This window comes from Zonotrichia albicollis, chromosome Z (genome assembly GCF_047830755.1).
Source record: "Zonotrichia albicollis isolate bZonAlb1 chromosome Z, bZonAlb1.hap1, whole genome shotgun sequence".
Taxonomy (NCBI): Eukaryota; Metazoa; Chordata; class Aves; order Passeriformes; family Passerellidae; genus Zonotrichia; species Zonotrichia albicollis.
The window spans coordinates 7,284,143-7,305,474 of NC_133860.1; the positions used below are offsets into that span (position 1 = coordinate 7,284,143).

At 48.5% G+C, this 21,332-nt stretch overlaps 1 protein-coding gene across 4 annotated transcripts in view; it reads left to right on the plus strand.

Annotated features, from left to right (window-relative positions):
- MYO5B (myosin VB) overlaps positions 1–21,332 on the plus strand; it is a 152,114-nt gene that overhangs the window by 38,591 nt on the left and 92,191 nt on the right. For all 4 annotated transcript variants that reach the window (XM_074532590.1, XM_074532592.1, XM_074532591.1 and 1 more), the window contains exons 5-8: positions 12,767–12,923; positions 14,783–14,926; positions 16,272–16,353; positions 20,218–20,325. In XM_074532590.1, the coding sequence (XP_074388691.1) occupies positions 12,767–12,923; positions 14,783–14,926; positions 16,272–16,353; positions 20,218–20,325 (491 nt within the window). The remainder of the gene's footprint in view (positions 1–12,766; positions 12,924–14,782; positions 14,927–16,271; positions 16,354–20,217; positions 20,326–21,332) is intronic.

Sequence of the window (21,332 nt, forward strand, 5' to 3'; positions counted from 1 at the left end):
CTGCTCAGTGCTCCTCTGGTGCTGTTTTGGGCTGTTATTACGGTAATTGCAGGCTTGGGTACAAAAGAGGGTTTCAGACAGGGCTGAGAGGAGATTGGGACATGGATTATAGGAATCTACCTGGTTATTTGAAATGTGCCTTAAAATGTGGCACACCGAGTTTTAAGTCTTTGCGCTCCTGGGTGAGTATTGTGTTCTCTGTAGCTTGATCCAAGATTTTTCCTCCATGGTGCTCCGAGGAGAGTGGAGGAGATGCTGGGGCAGGGGGTGTGGATGGCATAGCCCCAGGGTGATGGATAAAGGAGTTCTTTTTGCCCTTTTTCCAGCTGAAATGCTGACTCTGTGGGATGCCTCATGTCTGCAGCTCAGCTTTGCTGCTTTGGGGTGAGGTGGGACGTGGCTTGTTAAACCTAAACTGGTGCAAAGATATCACTTGTTTTGCAGTTCAGCTTTTAAACAATTGGATTATGTCTGGTGCATCCTTATAGATCAGCAATAAAACTCAAGCCTGCCATCTCAGAAGGTCAAATTTGCAAGGTGACAGAGAGCAGGAAAACAGTCTGGCCAGTCTTGGGGGTTTTTGAATATTTTATGTCCATTAGTGGCCCAGAGCACACAGGGAAAGCACAGTGAAGGGGATTGAATGGAATTGAGTGGGATGACAAGGGAAAAGGGCACAAAACTAAAGACTCTATGTTAAATGAGAAAAATTGGAGGTAATTAGATTTTCATTTCTGAGCTTTCCTTGCAGAGACAGGGTGGCAGGGCAGAGTGTAAGGTAGTCAGTGTGTACAAGTGTTAGTGACTTGCTCCTGTGCTTTCCCACTGCCCCAACCCCAGTGCCCCAGAGATGGGACAGGAGGCACCTTCATAGGTGACTGTGTGGCATCCTGTGTTTGCTTTTGTCCTGTCATCAGAAAATGCCAATTTAAAAGGGAAACCCACCCCCCGCCAAAAAAAAAAAAAAAAAGAAAGGAAAAACTAAAAGCTATTGGTGGTGCTGAAGGTGTTGTGTAACAACACCTGATCCCTTTTTTGAGTCAGAATTTTTCATAAAGCACCTGAACATCTACAGTGGATTCAGTGTGCATTAAAACTCCCCTTAAGTTTCACAAAGAGGATGTTTTTGCAGCACTTTCATGTGAAACAGCTTAAGCAAAAAAACCAAAAACAAAAACAGGCAAGTGATTAAAATTCATATGTAACATCCTCTAATTTTTACAGTGGCCAGCTCTTTAGAAACTCCCCAGATACCCAGTGTGGGACTAAACACACTCAGTTCATTGAAACAGTGCTGTTTTAAACAAAATGAGCAGCATGGAGTCAGTTTGCTCCAAGTGCTGCTGCTGGAGGCGGTGGAGTCAAGTGTTGGGAGGGTGGAAGAGTGGATAATTTGGTGATTGTTAGTGGTGGTGAGATGGTGGAAGGATGGATCATTTAGAGATTGTTAGTGGTGGTGATGGTTGGTGGTGCTGGGATGGTGGAAGGATGGATAATTTGGTGATTGTTAGTGGTGGTGAGATGGTGGAAGGATGGATCATTTAGAGATTGTTAGTGGTGCCAGGATGGTGGAAGGATGGATAATTTGGTGATTGTTAGTGGTGGTGAGATGGTGGAAGGATGGATCATTTAGAGATTGTTAGTGGCCCTGGGTTGGAAGCAGTGAGTGCCTTGGGACATGGATTGCCTGCAGGGCAGTGCAGGCACCTGCTCTGGTCAGGGTCCTGTCCTGGAGAGGTGCAGTGGGGCTGAGGGGCCACAGAAGGTGTTTGCCCTCCTGGGAACAATCTGAAAGCTCTGCCATGGTCACACAAAAGGACAGCACAGCTGCTGATGGCCTGGCTGATTCTTGCTTTTCTCGCCGAGGAACAAAAGATGCCTTGTGTGCCCACATCCTGGCTCTGATTTCCCTGTGTGTCATCCCTCTGGGTAGGAGCCTGGAGTCTGGCAAAAATTCCCTCTTGGAAAGCTGCATTTCTGCTGCAGTCAGCCTGACCTGAGCAGCACGTGTTTCACACTGCTCTGTGCCAGCACTGCCGAGGCTGAGCTGGGGACAGATCTGAGCCTTCATGGCAAGAAGGACATGAGGGGCTGGAGCGTGTCCAGGGCAGGGAATGGAGCTGGGAAGGGGCTGGAGCCCCAGGAGAGGCTGAGGGAGCTGGGAAGGGGCTGGACCTGGAGCAAAGGAGCCTGAATGTCACACCATTCAGCCTGGGCCCTGGGTGTGAAATGGCAGCAGGCCATGCCAGGTGATGGACACAAAGGGAGGCCAGTGTCCAGCTCTCACCGTGGCAGAGATCTTGGGTAGTAAAGGGCTTGTGAAAGCCTTCTGAGAAGTGCAAGGACTGGGCCAAGTGCTGTGGGCTTTATTCCCTGGTGCCTCTGTCTGGCCAATGCTTTCACAGGTGCATCCCTGCAAAGCTGTTCTATGAGGCTAGGAAAAAAATATCTTGGGTCTGTTTCACAAGAAACTGCTAATTCCAAACTGCAGAGCAGTGTGATGTTCTGCCAGGAGCACAGAGGGGCTCTTCAGGCATTACCTGACCCTTGCAATGTCAGTGGGAAGGCAGCTGTCCTGGTGACCTGTTGGTTGGACTGGAGCTTCCTCCTTCCCCACTTGAGGATCTGCTCACAGTGTTGTTGGTAACTCTTGCAGAATGAATAAAATAAGAAATGCAGGAGTGATTTGATGGATGAGTTCTACTTCTGCATATCTTGTCTGAAGTGCAGCTCAGTGGGAGCCAGATAACCCCTGCCTGGTGTCTGCAGCTCCAACCAGGCTCAACATCTGTTGTGTAACTCCTGAACTGTAAATTGTATGGAAATAGGGTATCTCCTCCCTTCAGCCCCAGTGCCCACATGCTACTCCTGCCACCAAACACTTGGACTGCAGACAGGTAACTCTGTGTAGCAGTGGTTTTCCATTTTTATTGGAAGTTAAAGCACCCAGGCTTTGCACTGCGCTGTCAAAATCTCTGCTCCCTGCAGCCACAGGGGAAATGTCTGTGTCCTGCAGAGAGGCAGGTGCCACTGGGGCTGCCTGAGGTGAGCAGGGCTCCCTTTCCTGCTCTGGGGCAAATGCTGGAGCTGGAAAAGAGCAGAAATTGCAGCAACAGCCCTGCACACAAGCAAATAGACTCAGGGAGGGGTATGGGCACAGTGGGGGATGCCCTTTCATAGCACTTCACATTTCAAGCTTTTACAGGAGGATTTAAAGCTGTACAAAGAGAGAGCAGATAGGAGTTAAAAGAGAGATTAACTCCCGACAGAGATGCAAGGGGAATCAGACTGGTACAGTAAATAAGGCTGAATCCTGTGTTATATTAAAGGCAGGGAAGGGTTTTGTCTCCAGAGGAATAAGGCTGGGTAGGGGCTTGCAAGGAGCTGAGGGGCTGAGCTGTGCTGCCCCTCACCAGGGCTGTGCAGCAGGGATCATTCCAAAAGTAAAGCTCTGGTCTAAAAAGGGGACCACAAGAAAAACAACTCAAGAGCCTTGAATTCAGGAAACTGGAAAACTGAAGGAATTCTCTTGTGTTTAGAGTTAAAAGTGGGATGGGGATAAGGGGAGGAGGTTTTGCAAGAGCTATCCCATGAATGTGATGGTGCTCGTCTAAGACCCTAGGGATTGCTTTTCTTCTCTTGAGGTGATATGTAGAAAACATATCTATGGGAGACACTCCAGGAAATATTTCCCAAGAACTGGAGGAGAAGCCCTCTGATCTTACTTGCTATGGGAGAGGACAGAGATGCTCTGCAGATAAGTGGCCAGCTAATGAACTTCTTTTAAGTGTAATTTTTTTTTTTTGGCAATTTGGAATAAAGACTGTGCTACTTGCTAGCAGATTTAATAATAAATGAAACATTCCTTATAGAAAAATCATAAATACTCATAAATGGGACAGAACTGGCATGGGAAAGCTTAAGGTAGAGAAAGGCCTGAAAGTAATGAGTGTGTGTGTGAAGTATCATAGGAAGGAGGGATAATAGCCTACATCAAACATGTAACTACTGCTGAGATGCAGGAGAACTGCTGGAGCTCTGAGAGGAGGCAGCTGCAACACCAAGTATCATTATACATTCAAAACAGCATTTATGAGCAGTGTAATTACATGAGAGCCCAAAGACTTGTCACTGGCCTTGCCCACCTCCCAGCCACTGCGGGCCACCTCACACCCTCAGTGAACTTCTGGAGGTCTCAGGATGGGGAACCTACAGTGTGTTTCTGAAAATCCCTTTCTGGGGTTCTCCTAATGTTCATCAATTGATCAATTAGTCAGATAGCAGTGTGGGAGTTTTCCAAGCAGCAGTAGCTTAGGATGGTGGTAAGTTGTCAGGACCTTCTTTCTGGGACTGGCATGGGGTGGAAGAACAACTGACCTGTCCTCTTGGTGCTCCAGAGCTGATCTGCTGGTACAGCATCCCATAGCTCCTTCCTGTGTGTGGTGCTTTTTGGGAGGATGCAGCCCAAGCCTCCTCCCTCTGCAGTGCTCCAGCAGCTTGCAGGTGGCCTGGGCTGGAGCCAGGGATGCTCTGTGGTGTGATCCCAGCACAGAACAGAGCATCAGGGTGCCAGAGAGCTGGGGAAGCTGGCTGAGTGCGTGTTTTGCTCTCCTTGGGAACAGCACACAAAAGAATTGCTGACCTCATTTCCATGAGGCTGAGGAGCTCGTGTTCCTCCCCGACAGGGTGTGCAGGGCATCAGTCCTGCCAGAAGGTCACCCAGAATGGACACAGCTCAGCATTTCAGAAAAATTCAGAACTGTGAGGGTTTTCTGTGCTGTTGGAGGGGTGTTTCCAGCCCGCTGTGTGGAGTGTTTGGGGACAAGCGACATGAACAGGCTGGGGTCTGTGGGAGTCCCAACGCTCCCATGGGGAAAATGCCTGGAGTGCTGGAATGGAGCTTGTGTTCCTCCCTGACGGGGTGTGCAGGGCATCAGTCCTGCCAGAAGGTCATCCAAACTGGACACAACTCAACATTTCACAGAAACTTAGAGCTGTGAGGGTTTTCTGTGCTGTTGGAGGGGCATTTCCAGGCGGCTGTGTGGAGTGTTTGGGGAGAAGCGGCATGAACAGGGCAGGGCCTGTGGGAGTCCCAGTGCTCCCATGGGGAAAACACCTGGAGCGCTGGAACACAGCTTGTGTTCCTCCCTGATGGGGTGTGGGAGACACCAGTCCTGCCAGAAGGTCACCCAGACAGGACACAACTAAGCATTTCAGAAAAATTCAGAACTGTGAGGGTTTTCTGTGCTGTTGGAGGGGTGTTTCCAGCCGGCTGTGTGGAGGAGAAGCAGCATGAACAGGATGGGGCCTGTGGGAGTCCCAACGCTCCTGTGGGGAAAATGCCTGGAGCGGTAGAATGGAGCTTGTGTTCCTCCCCGACGGGGTGTGTGAGGCATCAGTCCTGCCAGAAGGTCACCCAGAATGGACACAGCTCAGCATTTCACAGAAATTCTGTTTTCTGTGCTGTTGGAGGGGCCTGTCCAGCCGGCTGTGTGGAGTGTTTGGGGAGAAGGAGCAAGAACAGGCCAGGGCCTGTGGGAGTCCTAACGCTCCCGTGGGGAAAATGCCTGGAGTGCTGGAACGGAGCTTGTGTTCCTCCCCGACGGGGTGTGTGAGGCATCAGTCCTGCCAGAAGGTCACCCAGACTGGACACAGCTCAGCATTTCACAGAAACTCAGAGCTGTGAGAATTTTCTGTGCTGTTGGAGGGGCCTGTCCAGCCGGCTGTGTGGAGTGTTGGGGGAGAAGGGGCCTGAACAGGCCAGGGCCTGTGGGAATCCCAGTGCTCCCGTGGGGAAAATGCCTGGAGCACTGGAACATCTCCTGGAAGCACTCTGACCTTTGCAGTGATGCCGTGGTCTGCTCCATGGGGTTTGGTCCTGGTGTTGGGAATGTGGCATGGATGAGCGTTAAGGAGAGGGAGCAGCCCTGCCCTGCCGAGCTGGTGGAGCGCGCTGTGCAGGAGGAGGTCTATGCTGCACCTTGCCTGGTCTCCATGTGCATCCTCATCCTTGCCCATTCTGGGCCAAACTGCTGCTTTTAGGCTTTTCCTGAGCAACTGAGACATTGAAGGCCACATTTTCTGTCCGGCTCCTTGCTGAAACCCAGTGGGGCGTGAGCAGATGGGCTCCAAAGCTGTGCAGGGTAACCAGGGACAGCATCACCCCCAGTGCATCTCAGAATCATAGAACATGCTGAGCTGGAAGGGACCCATCAGGATGATCAAGTTCAACTCAAGTCCAACTCTTTGGAATCCAACTTGTCCTTTGGCACCAGAATGTATTTTGAAGCGCTGATATGGGTGTATATTGTTGGTGAAAACAGTGTTATTTTCACCCACGGGTACATACCACGGTATCAAAAGTTATCCCTAGAAAAATAAAATTATCTATGTTAAATATAGTTTTCTGTGTAAAAAAAAGAAGAACCAAAAAAAGGTTGTATAGGGTAATCCATGCTATTTATGGAAGGCACAGAGTAAAAAATTACCCAAATGAACATGCAGCTCTTGAAAATCTGTCCTTGTAGCGCTGCTGGCTTCAGCAGCTTCACCATAAAATGTGCATTTGCAGCTGATATTTGAAAATGTAAACAGAAAACAAGTCCTTGAACATTCTTGTTCACCTGGATGAAAAATATCTTGTTGAGTTTCTCTGAGGGAAAAGTGTAACTGCCCCTAAGTTGTGGTTTTCTGTTTGTCTGAGTAACAATGATGGGGATTCTGAAAAGCCAAATTAGATCCAACAAGTAAAAGAAGCCACTGCCACTCTCATCAGTGATGCTGCTCTAAATTCTAGTTATCCCACAGAAATGGGAACAACTGTTGGCTTCAGAGACCACTTCAGAGTAGGCTTTTTTCTTGGTTACAATGCTGCAACCCTCTAATTTTCACCTCCAGAATGCAACTTCTATTTGTTCATTTGAAAGCATAGTTGTACTAGATGTGTTGATGTCTCAGTTTTGCATCGCTGTCATTACCACTTGAGGGGTGAAACCCAGTGGTAATTAAATGATTTATTTTTAAATTGTTATTTATTTTTATTTTATTTATTTTATTTGTTTTAATTTTTTTTTATTTTTTTGTTTTGATTTTTTATATTTCCAGCAGCACAGCACAGTAGCTATGCCCATTCTTAGCCTGTGTGGCACTGACAATGGAGAAATGCATCAGGGCTTTTGTGGGTGTTCTCATTGTGGTCAGGCTCAATTCAAACCGCAGTACTTAAAGGATTTTTAATCTTCAGATTGCTTTATGAGCACTAATCCTCCAAGCAACCTGAAAGAAGTAGGTTAAATATGATTTCCATGGTGGAGAGACTTATTGACTCGTTCCACGACACAGAGAATTAGTGTCAGATCTGGGATTAAAGCTGGAGTGACCCCTGACAATTATTCACAGAGTCTGGCTCTGCCTTCATTTATTCCAGATCTTTTTCCCTCTTGGAAGAGCTGTGTTTTTAGTGCAACTGGTTTTGCTCCCGCTGCAGAGACCAGGATAAAGTTGTGCAGTTAAGCTGCTTGTGCCAGTGGTGATTTTCTGAAGGGATGACCATGAAAACAAATCCTAGATGTTCCAGGTCCCACCTCATGGGTTTGGATTATTGCTTTAAAGAAAGATGACTTTGGAAAAATTCCGGCTGGTGATATATGTGTCCAAAGAACACTTTGGGTATATTTGTCTTCAAATACTGTTTTAAAGCAGTGTTGCTGAAGGCTGAGGGTGTAAATATCTGCACCGAGGTGTCCCTTGTCTCCTCTGTCTCTGGCAGAGCAGTGGTGAGAGCCATCCTTGGATTCAAATCTTTCTTTATTGCAGTGGCTGGACCATCCTCTTTTCTGAAGTGAGGATTTTCCAGAGATGTTCTGCTCTGGATAAATTAAAGTGGTGTGGACTGCACATGGAGCAGTGCCACACCTCTGACTGCTCTGATGCTCTGTGTCCAGGTGGGCACCTTGGGGTGTGAATGCTTCTCCACACCTTTCCCAGACTGTTTTGGGACTCCTCTGAGGGCAGAAGTGTTCTCTGTGTTGCTGCAGGTGAAGGACTGACTGCTTAAGCAGGCAGGGAAATATGTTCCCTGGATGTAAAGGCTGGCAATTAGCAGCCAGTGCTAATCAGCAAAGGAATCTGAGGTGCCCTTTCTCTTCATAGCCAACTGACTTATGTTTGCCTTGGGCAGCGCCTTTAGATATTGCCTTTCAACAATGTTATCTATTAGACTTCTTGAGCAGATATAAAGAAGGCATTTCTACAGGCTGCCCGGAGCAGCTGTGGCTGCCTCGTCTTTGGAAATGTCCAAGGATGAGTTGGATGGGGTTTGGAGCAACCTGGGGTCATGGAAGGTGTCCCCGTTCATGGCCTTTTCTAGAGGGCCTTTAAAGGTCCTTCCCAAGCCTAGCTTTTCTATGATTCCATGCTGTTTCTCATGTGTTGTAAAAGCACCAGTGAGCCTCTCTTAGTTTTGCTGGCTGGGGACATCACCCATCTCTTACTGTGCATGGTCTTGAGGGGCATTGCTCTTAAGCTGGCAAACACCTGCAGAAAGATGTGTTACCCACCTCCAAAGCACCTCTGCAGCTGCTGGTGCCTCTTGCATTGAAGAAACTGTTCTGGATATTGTTCTGGTGAACTTCTGCTCCTTTGTGGTTTTGTTTGCCTTGCTGATGTCTAGGGGCTGTAGCCCAGATCGTGGCGTGGTTTTCCAGCCTGAGCATCATGTGAGCTGTGAGCCACGGGGAGGGGAGCCCTTGAGGTACTTTGTGCACACATAAAAAGCTGTGGTGGCAGCCCTGAGGTGCACAGGAGCCCTCCCAGCCCCAGGAGGAGATGGGGCAGCACTGCCATGCTGCAGCAGAAGCAGTATTCACCCATAGATACTTCATTTTATCCAGGTTCCTTTCAATAGTAATTTTCTACTGCAAAATTGAATGTATTTTAAGCAGCCGTGTTGCACACTGTGCCTCTATGGTGGCCAAACATTTCAGTGTCTTTTATTCCACACTGAACACAAACACCTCCTGCCTGGCTTTAACCATTTCTGCTGCCCGAGCATCCTGTATGCTGCCAGCTGCTCTGTGGGGTTCATCCATCTTCCCCTGCTGGCACCAGCAGTTGGTTAACTTGTACACTGGAAAGGCTCTGCAGCCTTTATTCCTGAAAGCTTTTATTCCTGAAGTTGGAAAATAAATGTCTGAACATGCACTATCCACCAAAACCCCAGAAGAGACACATTACTGCAAATGCAGGAGGTCGAGTGGCCTGCTGAGAGCAGCTTTCTTTTCATTTTATGTTATTGATATAATCCAAAAGTTTTTTGGTGCCATGGAGAGCTCACCTGGCCCATTTCATATTGCAGCACATTAGCCATCAGGGCAAATTCTTGGGAAACTCTGGAAAAATGGGACCTGGCAGAGTGGCTGCAGCAGCAGTAAATTGTCTTGGCCATAGTTTTGTCACTAGGCTCAGTGTCTTTTGGCAAATGTCTGTTTTAAAGGAGGCAAGCCAGAGAGAGGCATAAAGCACTAAGAATGTCACTTAAAGGCATTGTTGTGATGAGATCTGAAGCCCAGGGGAACTGTGGGTCTGGGTTGTTCCTTAGCTGAGCTCTCAGGTGGGTTGGTCTCTGCCTTCCCAGCCTGGCCCACCCCAATAGCTGGTAATAGAGAAGTTATGAAAGATGTCAAAATTGGTGACAATAACTCATAATTGTGCACCTTAAAGAGAAAAAAATGAGTTACCAAATACTACCTTGCAGCAGTGCTGTCTGGATGCCAGGTAATGCATCTTTTGAGATGTTGGCCTCATTTAGCTGAAGACTCACTCCCAGATTGGTGGCACTTTTGTCTTATGGCTTCAAGAGAAAAGTGGCAGGGAAATGTTATATCTGAGATGTGCCACTTGGGCCATACCTGTCATGCAGAGCAGGGTGGGGACCAATAATTCTGAAGTAACTTTGAGGCAAGTGTATCTCTAAGCCAAGACAGCTTTGCATTTGCAGAGCTCCTTCTGCAGGGATTTTGGTTGCCACCTCTCCCTTCTGCTTCTCCCTCTCCTCTGACCAAGGACAGCCTGTTCATCCACCCTTGCAGCCCATGCCAGAGCCTCTCTGTGCCCCTTTCTTGGCAGCTGACAGGAATTTTGTCTGTTGGGTCCTGCAGTGATGGCCAGTGTGGGATTGCACGGATGGAACTCAGTCCATGAGTCCGAAACCATGGATCCACTGAGGCTGGAAAAGGCCTCTGAGATCAGGTCCAGCTGTCAGCCAGCACCACCAGCATGTTCACCTTAACCATGTCCCCAAGTGCCACATCCACACTTTGTTTGAACACTTCCATGCAGGGGCACTCCATCACTTCCCAGCAGCAGCCTGTGCTGGGGCTTGGCAGCCCCTTCCAGGAAGAAATTCCTCCAGATATCCAATCTAAGCCTTCCCTGGCACAGTGTGAGGCCATTTCCTCTCCTCCTTCCACTTGTTCCCTGGAGGGAGAGATGGCAGCCCACCTCCCTGAAGGCGATCACAGCATGGAGGAGCATCAATCAGAGTTCAGTCAGGACAGCCATCAGCTGTCCCAGGAGCTGCTGCTGTAGGTTCACACAGTCCCCTTCTGGGGCTGGTGCTGAGTTTCCCTTCCCCTCTGTGGAGCTGGCACTGCTTTTCCTCTGCTGGCTGCCCCGTGCTGCTGCACACCTGTGTGAGTCCAAAGGTGTGAGACTGGCACGTTGGCAGCCCCGTGCCTGGATGCTGCCAGCTGGCTGTGGCAGAGCCTCGGTGGCTCTGCCAAGGCCTCAGTGGTGGCTCTGCCAAGGCCTGCTGAGGGCACGGCGCCGTGACTTAGCAGGAGCAGGCTGTCCCCACCCGGGTGAGTCACCGGGATCAGCACTCTGGGATGCTGGCTCTGGCTCTCAGGAGGGTGTGCCCCACTCACAGCCCGTGTTTCTGCACTGCTGCCTGGCTGCTGGGGTGCTTGGAGGCCCCTCTTGCCTTCCCCTTGGTTGGTACCCAGGAGAACTAGCTGGCTAGGGGATGGATTAAGATGCACTTTGAGAATTGGTGTCTGAAAAATGGAGAGAGCTGGAAATTATCTTGTCAGTCCTCTGCCGCTGAAAGTGCCTCAAAGTCATGGCTGCACCAAAATGCTACATGTGACTTGGCTGAGGTTTTTTTCTCAAATCAATTATCCTGAGCCTTGAAGGAATTAAGATGTTTGTGCCTGACAGTGAAGTAATGGTGTTGTGCGTCTTTTGTACTTTGGAACTACAAAAGTGGGGTATGGCAATCATTTAGCCTCTGTCCTCATCTGGTATAAACTTGAACTGAGTATCTTAAACTGAAATGTGTTTTGATGGTGTTTCCTGATGTCAAGAGAACTGCAAGGTATAAATTTATTGTTGCACTTGTGCATGGGATTTTCTGTGCCTGCTTTCAGCTGTGATTCATGGAAGCCAGGGCAGAGTCTGGGAAGCTCAAGTTGATCTTACTTAAAAACACACTCAATTATGTCCTTACAGCTTACCCAAGAGCTCGGGTATTTTGGGAGCTTATAGCAAATCCTGCAGTGAAAACTCTGCCCTTCCCAAAGTCTGCAGCAAAATTGCAGAGTTGCTGGGTTTGCTGTGTGCTGATGATGCCCTCGGGTGTGAATCCCACTGCAGCAGAGGAGCTTGGCCCTGCAGCCAGCAAACCTTTTCCTGGAGAGATGTAGGTCTGAAAATGAGCTCCTCTTACTGCCTTGGCCCTTTCTTTGCCTTGCAGTTCAAGCATGTTAAACAGATTAATTATTGGGAGGTAACTGGTGGGTACCACGCTGGGAAGGACTGGCTATTTCATGGTGACTTCTGCAACAGCTTTTGTGTGAATGATTAATTTTGCAAGTGGAAAAAGGCATTTGGAAGAGTTTGTGCTCTGTGCAAAGCTCAAGAGCTGCATGAGATAGTGCAGCCCCAGCTTCTCTGTGCAAAGTCCCGTGCCCTGGAGGTATCTGGTGAAGTAGCTCTGCACTCCAGCGACCTCACAGTGCCACAGGGTTTGGGGATGAGTCACAGGTGGGAGTCTGATGTCAGACTTGCTTTGTAATGTGGTTGTCAAAGTTTCAACCAAATCTTGGGAGTTGTGTGAAAATACTGATACTCATATAATTGCACAGGGAATCAAGTGACTTCTATGTCCTGATTTTAGGATGCTTGATTTTACAACTTCAGTGTTTTTAATGTGTTTTGAATGTAGAAGAATCTTTCTGAGTAACTGTGTTTTAAAAGCAATTTTCATGAGTTGACTGTGTTTTAATGAGCAAAGTCTCAAATGCTTGAGTGAAGGAGCTGGGAGGGAAAATTAAATATTCAGTACTATGAGCTGAAACTCAGCCAATGCCTGTTAATGGTTCTCCAGACAGATGCCCAGCAGCAGAGGTTGGGTGTTGTGTGAGAAACGGGCTGCCCAGAGACCCAGGATGAGGGAGGCAGCAGTGCTTCATGCAGGGCCTCAGTTCCCACTGCCTCTGCAAGCCTTTGGGGATGTCCTGGAGATGTCCAGTGTCTGGGGGTGTCCTGGAGATGTCCAGTGTCCTCCATGTGTTCTCTGGGAAGTGTCACAGCTGTGTATTACTCGCTGTTCCTTTCCTAGTCCAGGAGAAACCCAGTGCCTGTAACGTGGGTGGCCACAGGGCAAGGGACCAGCGGCGCAGGATGAGGGTGCAAACAGCAAACAGGAAAATGGATTAACTCAGAGGAGCTTATCTTTCATTGACTCTGCTGCTCTGGCTCCCCCCAGGGATGAGAAGAACCAGTCCATCATTGTCAGCGGGGAGTCGGGGGCGGGCAAGACGGTCTCTGCCAAATACGCCATGCGCTTCTTCGCCACCGTCGGGGGCTCCGCCAGCGAGACCAACATCGAAGCCAAAGTCCTGGCCTCCAGCCCCATCATGGAGGTAAAAGCTGCTCCCTTTCCTTTGTCCTGATCACTCTGTCTCGCCCTAAGTCACAAGGATAGTGACAAACCTGGGGGTTTACAGCATAACAGCTGTAAATCAGCTGGAGCTGGGCTGAAAGGCAGAGAGGCACCAACAGCCTCCATTTAGACCACCCCAATTGCACCCGCATTTGATGGTCTTAAAGCTGAGCCTGAGTATCCCCACCACAAGTCCAGGAGCTGGGCATTGATGGGACTCCAGAGTGGAGAGCTCAAGAATGCAGCTGGCACTGTTTTATCATTTTCCTCCTTTGTTACTCCATGGTGTGCCCTAATCTCCTTCTTTTGTTGTACAGACATGGAATATAGAGGGAGGGATTAATCTGAGATGTTTAAATTAATTTTTTTTTGTTAGTTTGCTGTTGCTATCAATCATGTACCGGCCTCTTCCCCTAGGCAACAGCAACGAGACAAAAGGACACAGTCTTAAGCTGTGCCACTGGAGGTTTAGGCTGGACGTTACAGGAATTTCTTCATGGAAAGGGTGGTCAGGCATTGGAAGGGGTTGTCCAGGGAGGTGTTGGAGTGCCCATCCCTGGAGGTGTCCAAGCAAAGCCTGGATGTGGCACTGAGTGCTCTGGGCTGGTGACAAGGTGGAGATTGGGCACAAGTTGGGCTTGATGGGCTGGGAGGGCTTTTCCAACCCAGTTGATCTGTGATAGGGGAGTAACGAGTCTCATTTTAGGGAAATCCCTGCTCTGAAGGAAAAAAATTCTTCTGATAAATACAAAAGAAAGGGGAAAAGCAGCTTTGTTTCCTTTCACTGAAGCCAGATGCTGAAAATAAATGTCTGAGTGCCTAAATCCCGTTTTCCAAACAGATTTTGGAGGCATGAATTACCCTCAGTTGATTTGGGCTTTTCCAAAGTCCATGAAGCTCTTCAGGCTCGTGTGACTTTCACGGCAGGAGCCAGCAGTGCTAACCTTAGGCTTGGCTCAGCCTTTAGGGCAGCTTCCCATCACTTGTGCCAGATTGTCTGACACTCACAGAGAGGGGGTGAGACACAGCCTGAATAGGCAGCAGCACCTGTGGTCTGACACGTGTGAGGGTGAGCTGCAGTGTCTGGGCCAGTGGTGCTGCAGGTGAGCAGTGAGAAAAGCCTGCAGGTGTGTGGCTGATGGGGAAATCTGGCTGGTTTCCTGCAGGTTTACGTGTGGTAAACCTGCTTAAAGTTTACTCCTTTCCTCACCCATCTCCCTTGCCTCTGTGAAATGTAGCTGCACCACCAGGGGGGCACTTAAAACCATCCAAGAAAAAAATTCATGGTGCACACTATTCTTCTATATGACCCCAGAATTTTATTGCTCTAATTTTCCTGCCTGTGTTCAGTTCTGGCTGTAATTTCTAAGTGCTGAGGCCAGGCAACCTGCCTGTCTTTATTGGAAATTGATGAGAACATTGTCTATTCAGAAAAAAACATAAAAGAAAACTGCTTGGTTCGCAGAAAAACCCTGAGGTAAATGGGCTTGTGGGGGAAGGAGACCTATCCAGGGAAGCTGCTGGTGTTGACTCTGAACAAAGGTGGGGGCATTGCATTCTATAAGGTGGAGCACAAATGTTGAGGCTTTTGGGATGTGAATGGTTTAATTAATGTACAAATATTTGTTGCTGTTTGTAAGCATTTTTCTTCCATAAAAACCCTTTTCAGTGAAGAGTCTTCCCCAAAGTCCCATTGCTCCTCTGCCATCTGCATCTGGGAAGGGGTTTCCCTCAAATCCTCCTGTGGCTGTTTATATAACACTCATTGCAAGTCGAAATGTTAAAAAAAATTAAAAAATCAATTAAAATTTAATGTTTAATTTTGTTTGTTTTATGCAGGCCTTTGGAAATGCTAAAACAACAAGGAATGACAACAGCAGCCGCTTTGGGAAATACATTCAGATTGGCTTTGATAAAAGATACCACATCATTGGTGCCAACATGAGGACATATCTGCTGGAAAAATCTCGGGTTGTATTTCAGGTGAGGAATTGTGGGGCTTTGTCCTTTTCTTCTTTTGGGTGCTGTATTCCAGGAATTCAATAGTCTGGGTCTTTTCTGTGGATAAGAAAAAAAAAAAATCTCTTTACAAAAATAACAACAGAATCATTTAGGTTGAAGTCACCTCTAAGGCAGCTGAATCCAACTGTCCCCCCAGCACTGTCATACCCATCACAGAATCATCATCATAGAATGGTTTGGATGGGAAGGGATTTTAAAGATTGCCTCATTCCAATCCCCTGCCATGGGCAGGGACAGCTCCCACTGTCCCAGGCTGCTCCCAGCCCCATCCAGCCTGGCCTTGGGCACTGCCAGGGATCCAGGGGCAGCCACAGCTGCTCTGGGCACCCTGGGCCAGGGCCTGCCCACCCTCCCAGCCAGGAAATCCTTTCCAATATCCAACCTAAACCTACTCTCTGTCCATGAGAAGCCATCACTCCTTGTTCTGTCCCCCCATGCTTTTGTACAAAGTCCTTTTCCATCCCCTTGTGATCACATTCCTAAGTGACACTTCCACATGGCTTTTAAACCCCTCCAGGGGTGGGGACTCCACCACTGCCTTTGCAGTTGTGTCACAGCCCTTTCCATAAAGGAATGGGTCCTGATAGCCAACCTAAACCTCCCCTGGCACAACCTGAGGCTGTTTTCCCTTCTCCTGTCGCTTCCTTGGTGGACACAGCTTCCAGATGTGTCTTTTGGACTCTGTCTTGGAGTTCTTTATGATTCCAGCCTTAGTTGTGCCTGGGAGACTTGTTAGATAAGGAGCCAGGGAGAACAAATGCAGGCAGCAGTGTTCAGTTTTGAAGATGCAGAAGGGCAGGAGATGGGCTGAGAAGGCTGATGTCTGCCACAGCACATCCCTTGAGTTTCTTGTGCAGGCTCAGGAGAGGCTTTCTTAGCTTCTGCTTGGAAGGCAGCTCAGAAGCTACTGCAAAAATTTTGTCATTATGCAAAAAAAAAGTGCTCCAACTACAAAAATCTTAAAAACCTGACAACTTTGAGAAGCTATGAAGAGTAAGCCACCTTCTTTTATATTACTGTGGGTTTGCAACTCAGTGCTTGCTGCTTCATTCATCCAGAGAGGGATAAGATGTAGAAGGTAATACAGAGTTATTTACTTTCTTTGCCTGATGGGCAGTGTGTGTTGGTCAGGTTTGGCACCTCCTTTCTCCCAGGTGGCAAGGAAAATGTCTTTTGTGTTGGTGTCACTGACAGGTCTTGGTGGTGGGAGGCAGGGGATGGGACCTGGGTCTCCCTGGGCTCAGTGTGAGGTGGGAGCACTGCTGTGACCCCTCAGTGCCTCTGGTAACTCAGTGTTTCCCCACAGGCAGAGGACGAGCGCAACTACCACATCTTCTACCAGCTCTGTGCCTCCTCAAGCCTCCCAGAATTCAAAGACCTTGGACTCAGTAAGTGCTGGCACATCCCTGTGCCCTGCTGGCTGCTGCCTGGGCCTGAGGGCAGCAGGGGAAGGTGGTGGGGTCAGAAGTGCAGGTCCCTGGGGAGGCTGTGTGCCCTGGGAGGAGGGCAGGGGGATGAGACTGCAGGGCTCTGCTGCTGGCTGGAGCACAGGTTTGCTCACGCCATCATCACCAGGGACGTGGCACCTTGGGGTGAGGGTGGGTTCCCCCAGAAGCTGTGGCTGCTCCTGGATCCCTGGGAGTGTCTGGGGCTGGGTTGGATGGGGCTTGGAGCAGCCTGGGACAGTGGAAGGCGTCCCTTTAAGGTCCCTTCCAACCCAAACCATTTTGTGATTCCATGATTTTGTAAAAATCAGCAGTGAAACTGCAGTAGCTTCAGCTGCAGTGAAACTACACTGCTGTGGTGTATGCCAGCTGATGCAGGGAGATCATGTGTTAATATTGTACCAACCTTGCATAAGGTGTGTGCTTTAAATCAGATGTGAGTGTGGACTGATCTGGCCAGTGTCCTGGCAGGAGTGGTTGTGTCCTTTGAATTAGTTATGTTTCTTTCTTTTCAATGGCTAACTCCTGGAGTGGGTTGGGTTTTTCCCCCCAGGATTTGCAGCAAAGCCTCAGTAGAACACTTGATTCAGAGGGTTTGCAATCGCAGCAGGTGGCGCAGGGATAAATTTTAATTATTTTTTAATCTTGAATATTTGCTGTTGCTTAGGGAGAAAAGCAAGGTTTAAACCAGGCTTTTTACCTGTTTTGAACAGGGATCAAGGCAGGTTCTGATCCCACCACAGGGTCTTGCAGAAGCTGCCATCCACACTACAGTGGAACAGCAGATGAAGAGAGGGGATTTCAGTTTCTAGGTAATCCTGAGCTTGCCTTAATGACCTTTTGGGTCACTGTAGGCACATTGCCTGCACAGAGCACATCACATGGACCCTTTTTAAGACTTTATGCCATATTTATGTGCTTCATTTTAAAAAAACATACCCTGGGTAACGATGATGTTTGCTGGCATCTTAAAATTTACACACAAACTTTTTCAGCTCCTTCTGGGAGATGAGTTGACGTGTGAGAGCTCCAGCTGTGAAACCACTGCTCTCTTCTTGGGAACATGTGGATCAGGGGAAATACCAGCCTTACTCATCACAGCTCTCTAAAAGCATCATCTGTGTTTGTGTAACTGGCAGGAGTGCAGGCTGAGAGCCTTTGCTGTCCTGGTGCATCACCCAGGACACGTTTGTGCAGTTGTGACTGTGCCTCAGCTTCAGCATCTCAGGGATGAAAGTGTAATGGCAACAGCTGGCGGTGCAGGGGGAGTGGGTGCCAGGGCCATTCGCTGCAAGGAAGCCTTCTTGGGTCATTTCTAATCAAAATTTGGTGCCAGTGCCTGTCAGTCTCCAGCTGCTCTCCGTGGCTCTTTGTATTTGCTGTGTCACAGCATGCCCAGGTGTCCAGTGGATGTTGGAGAAGAAGCAGCTCTTTCCAAAGGTGAAAGGATGTGCTCTTGGTGTTTCCTGCCCTCTCACTTTGCAGTAGCTGGAGGAAGCCTCCCCAGAGTGTTTTGGGGCTGTCAGATGTGGGGCTGCTCATGGGCTCTGTGGGGATGGGGATGTGGGCCTGTGAGCTGCTCCTGTTGGTGTGACACAGGCTCAGCCCTTGCCTGTGGGATTCCTGGTGCTGGGCAGGGGGCTGTGGGTGCAGAGGTGCACTTCTTTTTCTTTCTTTTGAGTGATGTTTTCAATTTCCAGCTTTGCCTTGGATTTACTGGCCTGCTTGAAGATGACTAGTCAGAACTCAGATTTATTTCCTTGTGTGAGCTGTACTTACCTGTCAATCTTGTCTTCCCAAGGCTTATACAAAACAAGAGGTGTCTTGATGTGAAAATCCACTTTTTATTTATTACTCATGGAGGAGGATATATATTTTTCCATCTGAAAACCTAGGAGCTATTGCTTCTCCTTTGGGTCTTACACATACAGAGAATTGTTATTACTTCCTTTTATGTTGCAAGATACTGGAAAACAAAAAGAGTCTCTAAACATACATGAGCCCAGCAGAGCAAACCAGTGTTGGTTTCAGTCAGAGTGATCCTAAAGGGCTTAATTTTAAACTAGAAAGTAAATATTTGACTTTAAATGGTGATGTGCAATGCGAGTGCCTTTTGAAGTGTGGTGTCTGGCTTAATGATGCCTGGGCGGTGGTGCAAGGCAGAAATGTGTTTTATTTGTTTGCAGTGAAAAGGGTTTGTGTGGTTAAAATAATTACAGAGATCTTGAAATACAGAGATTGGAGTCAGTTATACCAGGGATGACTTGGGGCAGGAGCAGATCCCAGTGTGAATGTTGCAAATGGAAAGCTGAGGTCCTGGTCCCATCAGCCACATTGGTCTGCCTGACCCCAATCAGCATTTTCTGCACCTCATTCCTGATGCTCCAGCAATGAGTGAAATTACCGAGATCTCTGGGTAGCAGGGCTTTTGTATGCCAAAAGGAATCAAATGTTTTTCTTTACAGCCTGAAAGTACAGCTAATGCAGAAGCCTGTGGGAGGCCTGGGAAGGGAGGGGGAGCTTCTGGTGGCAATTTGAGTCAAGAAAAGTGCAGATTGCAGTGTTTTAAAGGTTACCACTAGGCTGGTGGGGAACACAGTAGGATTTTTCTCTCTATTCACCATGCTTGGGAAATATGTTTGTGCGTGTTAATGAGTGGGTTTTGGCTAATGACTCCTACTCAGTTCAAACCAGGCTGAGGCTGGTGCTGAGAGCTGATTCTGGGTGGGATGGGGAGGCTGCCCAGGGGCTGCCAGGGCTCAGCAGCAGCTATGGGCACACATCTCCCTGCTCTGGGCCTCCTGAGGGGCCTTGTTTTAAGGAGGGGGATTACATGAGCAGCTCTCTTAAGTGGACACAAATCCTGCAATCTCTTCTTGTTGTATTTGCATTGGAAATGCCTCTCAGCCTCCACAGGATTTATTGGTGTCATCCTAGAGTAACTTTGCTAGGGCACAGATGTTCAAGTGGTGTAAGGCACCGTGAGCCATTCTCCATTCCCTTTGCTCCCAAGGATTAAGGCTTTGTGTAGAAAAGGTGTTAAAATACCTGAATCAGTCATGGATGTGTGAAACAGGACGAGGAATTACTAAAAGGAGTCACCTCAGTGTTTGGAATGGTCTTCCCCCATGTGAAGGAGCTGTTACTAGAACCCCAGACACAGCACAGCGCTGCCCTGACTGCACTTGCTATGCATGGAGAGGTTCCACCACTGCAGGAAGCAGCTACAGCCACTTACCAAGGTTCTGCTTCATCCACCCCTGAGCAAACTGTGCTTCACAGGACACAGGTGTCCTTCAGGGACGGGCACAGGGAGTATCCAGTTGAGCCCATTTGAGGGAGTGCTGCAGTGGGGTGCAGATATGGCGGTCTGGGAGGAGAGAGAAATCTAGATAAGCTTTCCCATGAATTGGTCTGGGGAGCAAGCTAGATAAAGTTTCCTGTGAATTGGTCTGGAGAGAAAGCTAGATAAGATTTCCCGCGAATTGGTCTGGGAAGTTTTAGGGAGGTGGAGAGAAAGAATTGTAAACTATCTGCAGGTGGTGTTTTGAACAAGTTGTTTTTCTCATAAGACATTTACCTAAGGGTATCTTCTTAATTAGCCAGTCGTGTGAAATGTGTTAAATGACCAATCAGGTGTCCCTGTATCAGAACAGTGTATAAAAGAAGGGGTTCCAATAAACCTGGGGTTTCTAGCCTCTTAACTTATGACCTAGAAGCTGTGTTTTTAATTATCCCTTCCTGACTCATTGGAGACAGTGGGGAGGACTGCTTGCTCACCTTTTCCTCCTCTTTCTTCTCTCCTAGCGTGTGCCGAAGACTTTTTCTACACTTCTCAGGGAGGTGACATGTCCATTGATGGCGTGGATGATGCTGATGACTTTGAGAAAACCAGACATGCCTTCACCCTGCTTGGTAAGGAGCTGCTCTGCTTGAAGTCTGCCCAGCAGAAGTTTCTCTCAATTGTTCACAGTGTTTTGCCGGAATTATAATGCTCCTGTAGACCTAGCTGGCTTTACTTTGCTCGTTAGTAGGAGCTACAGAAGCGTTTCTAGCAGCTGTCTGTGGAGCAGCAGTGAAATGGGCAGGGATGCAGAATTTAAGAGAAGCCATTCTGAAGTCAAAGCAGGGCTGCAGTATTGACTTGCTATTTTTTACCTTGTTTACGAGCAGGAGAAGAGCTATTACTGAGCAGTTCAGTCTGTGTTGTGGTGGAGGGTGATGTCACTTGTTGGATCAGTGTGCTGTGCTGGGTAGCTGATTCCTGGAAATAATGAGCTGAGTACATCCCTGCTGTGCAGAGCCCACATGCACACGGCAGCTGCAGGAGCTGTGGCTCTGTCCAGCCCCCGTGCTGGCAGCAGGGGAGCAGAGCTGTTAAAGGAAAAACAATCTGGAAGGGAAAACTTGCCCGGTGTATTTGTATTTATCTGAAACCAAGTTTATAAATCCTGGTGAGTCTTGGTACCTCTTGGTTCCATTTCACAAGTTGGGAGGGGAGCTCATGATGTTCAGAGTTGTCTGTGAAAGCCCCTGACCAGCTGTGCCTGCAGTGAGTGTGGGGTCTCACTGCAAGCTGTAGAACTGCACTTGTTTCCCCAAAATTTGTCCTCTGTGTGTTTTGGATGGGCCTCATCTCTTTCTCTTTGGGATCTTATCTTTACCCTCCTCTTGTTCAGCTTGTGTGAGTTCAGTCACCTACTCAAAAAATACCATTCCTGGTTGCTCCAAACTTGCCCACAGGACTGCAATCCCCAGAGAACTCTCTCCCCCAAACCCCTGGCATGTGTAGTCTCCCCTTCTCTGGCTCCCCAGGCAGCTTCCCTGTCTCCATGCTGGTCCCTGGGAAGCCCTGTGAGAGCATCTTCCTCTGGGGCCAGTCTGATGATGATTTTCTGTTCTTCACGTGCTCCTCTCTCTCT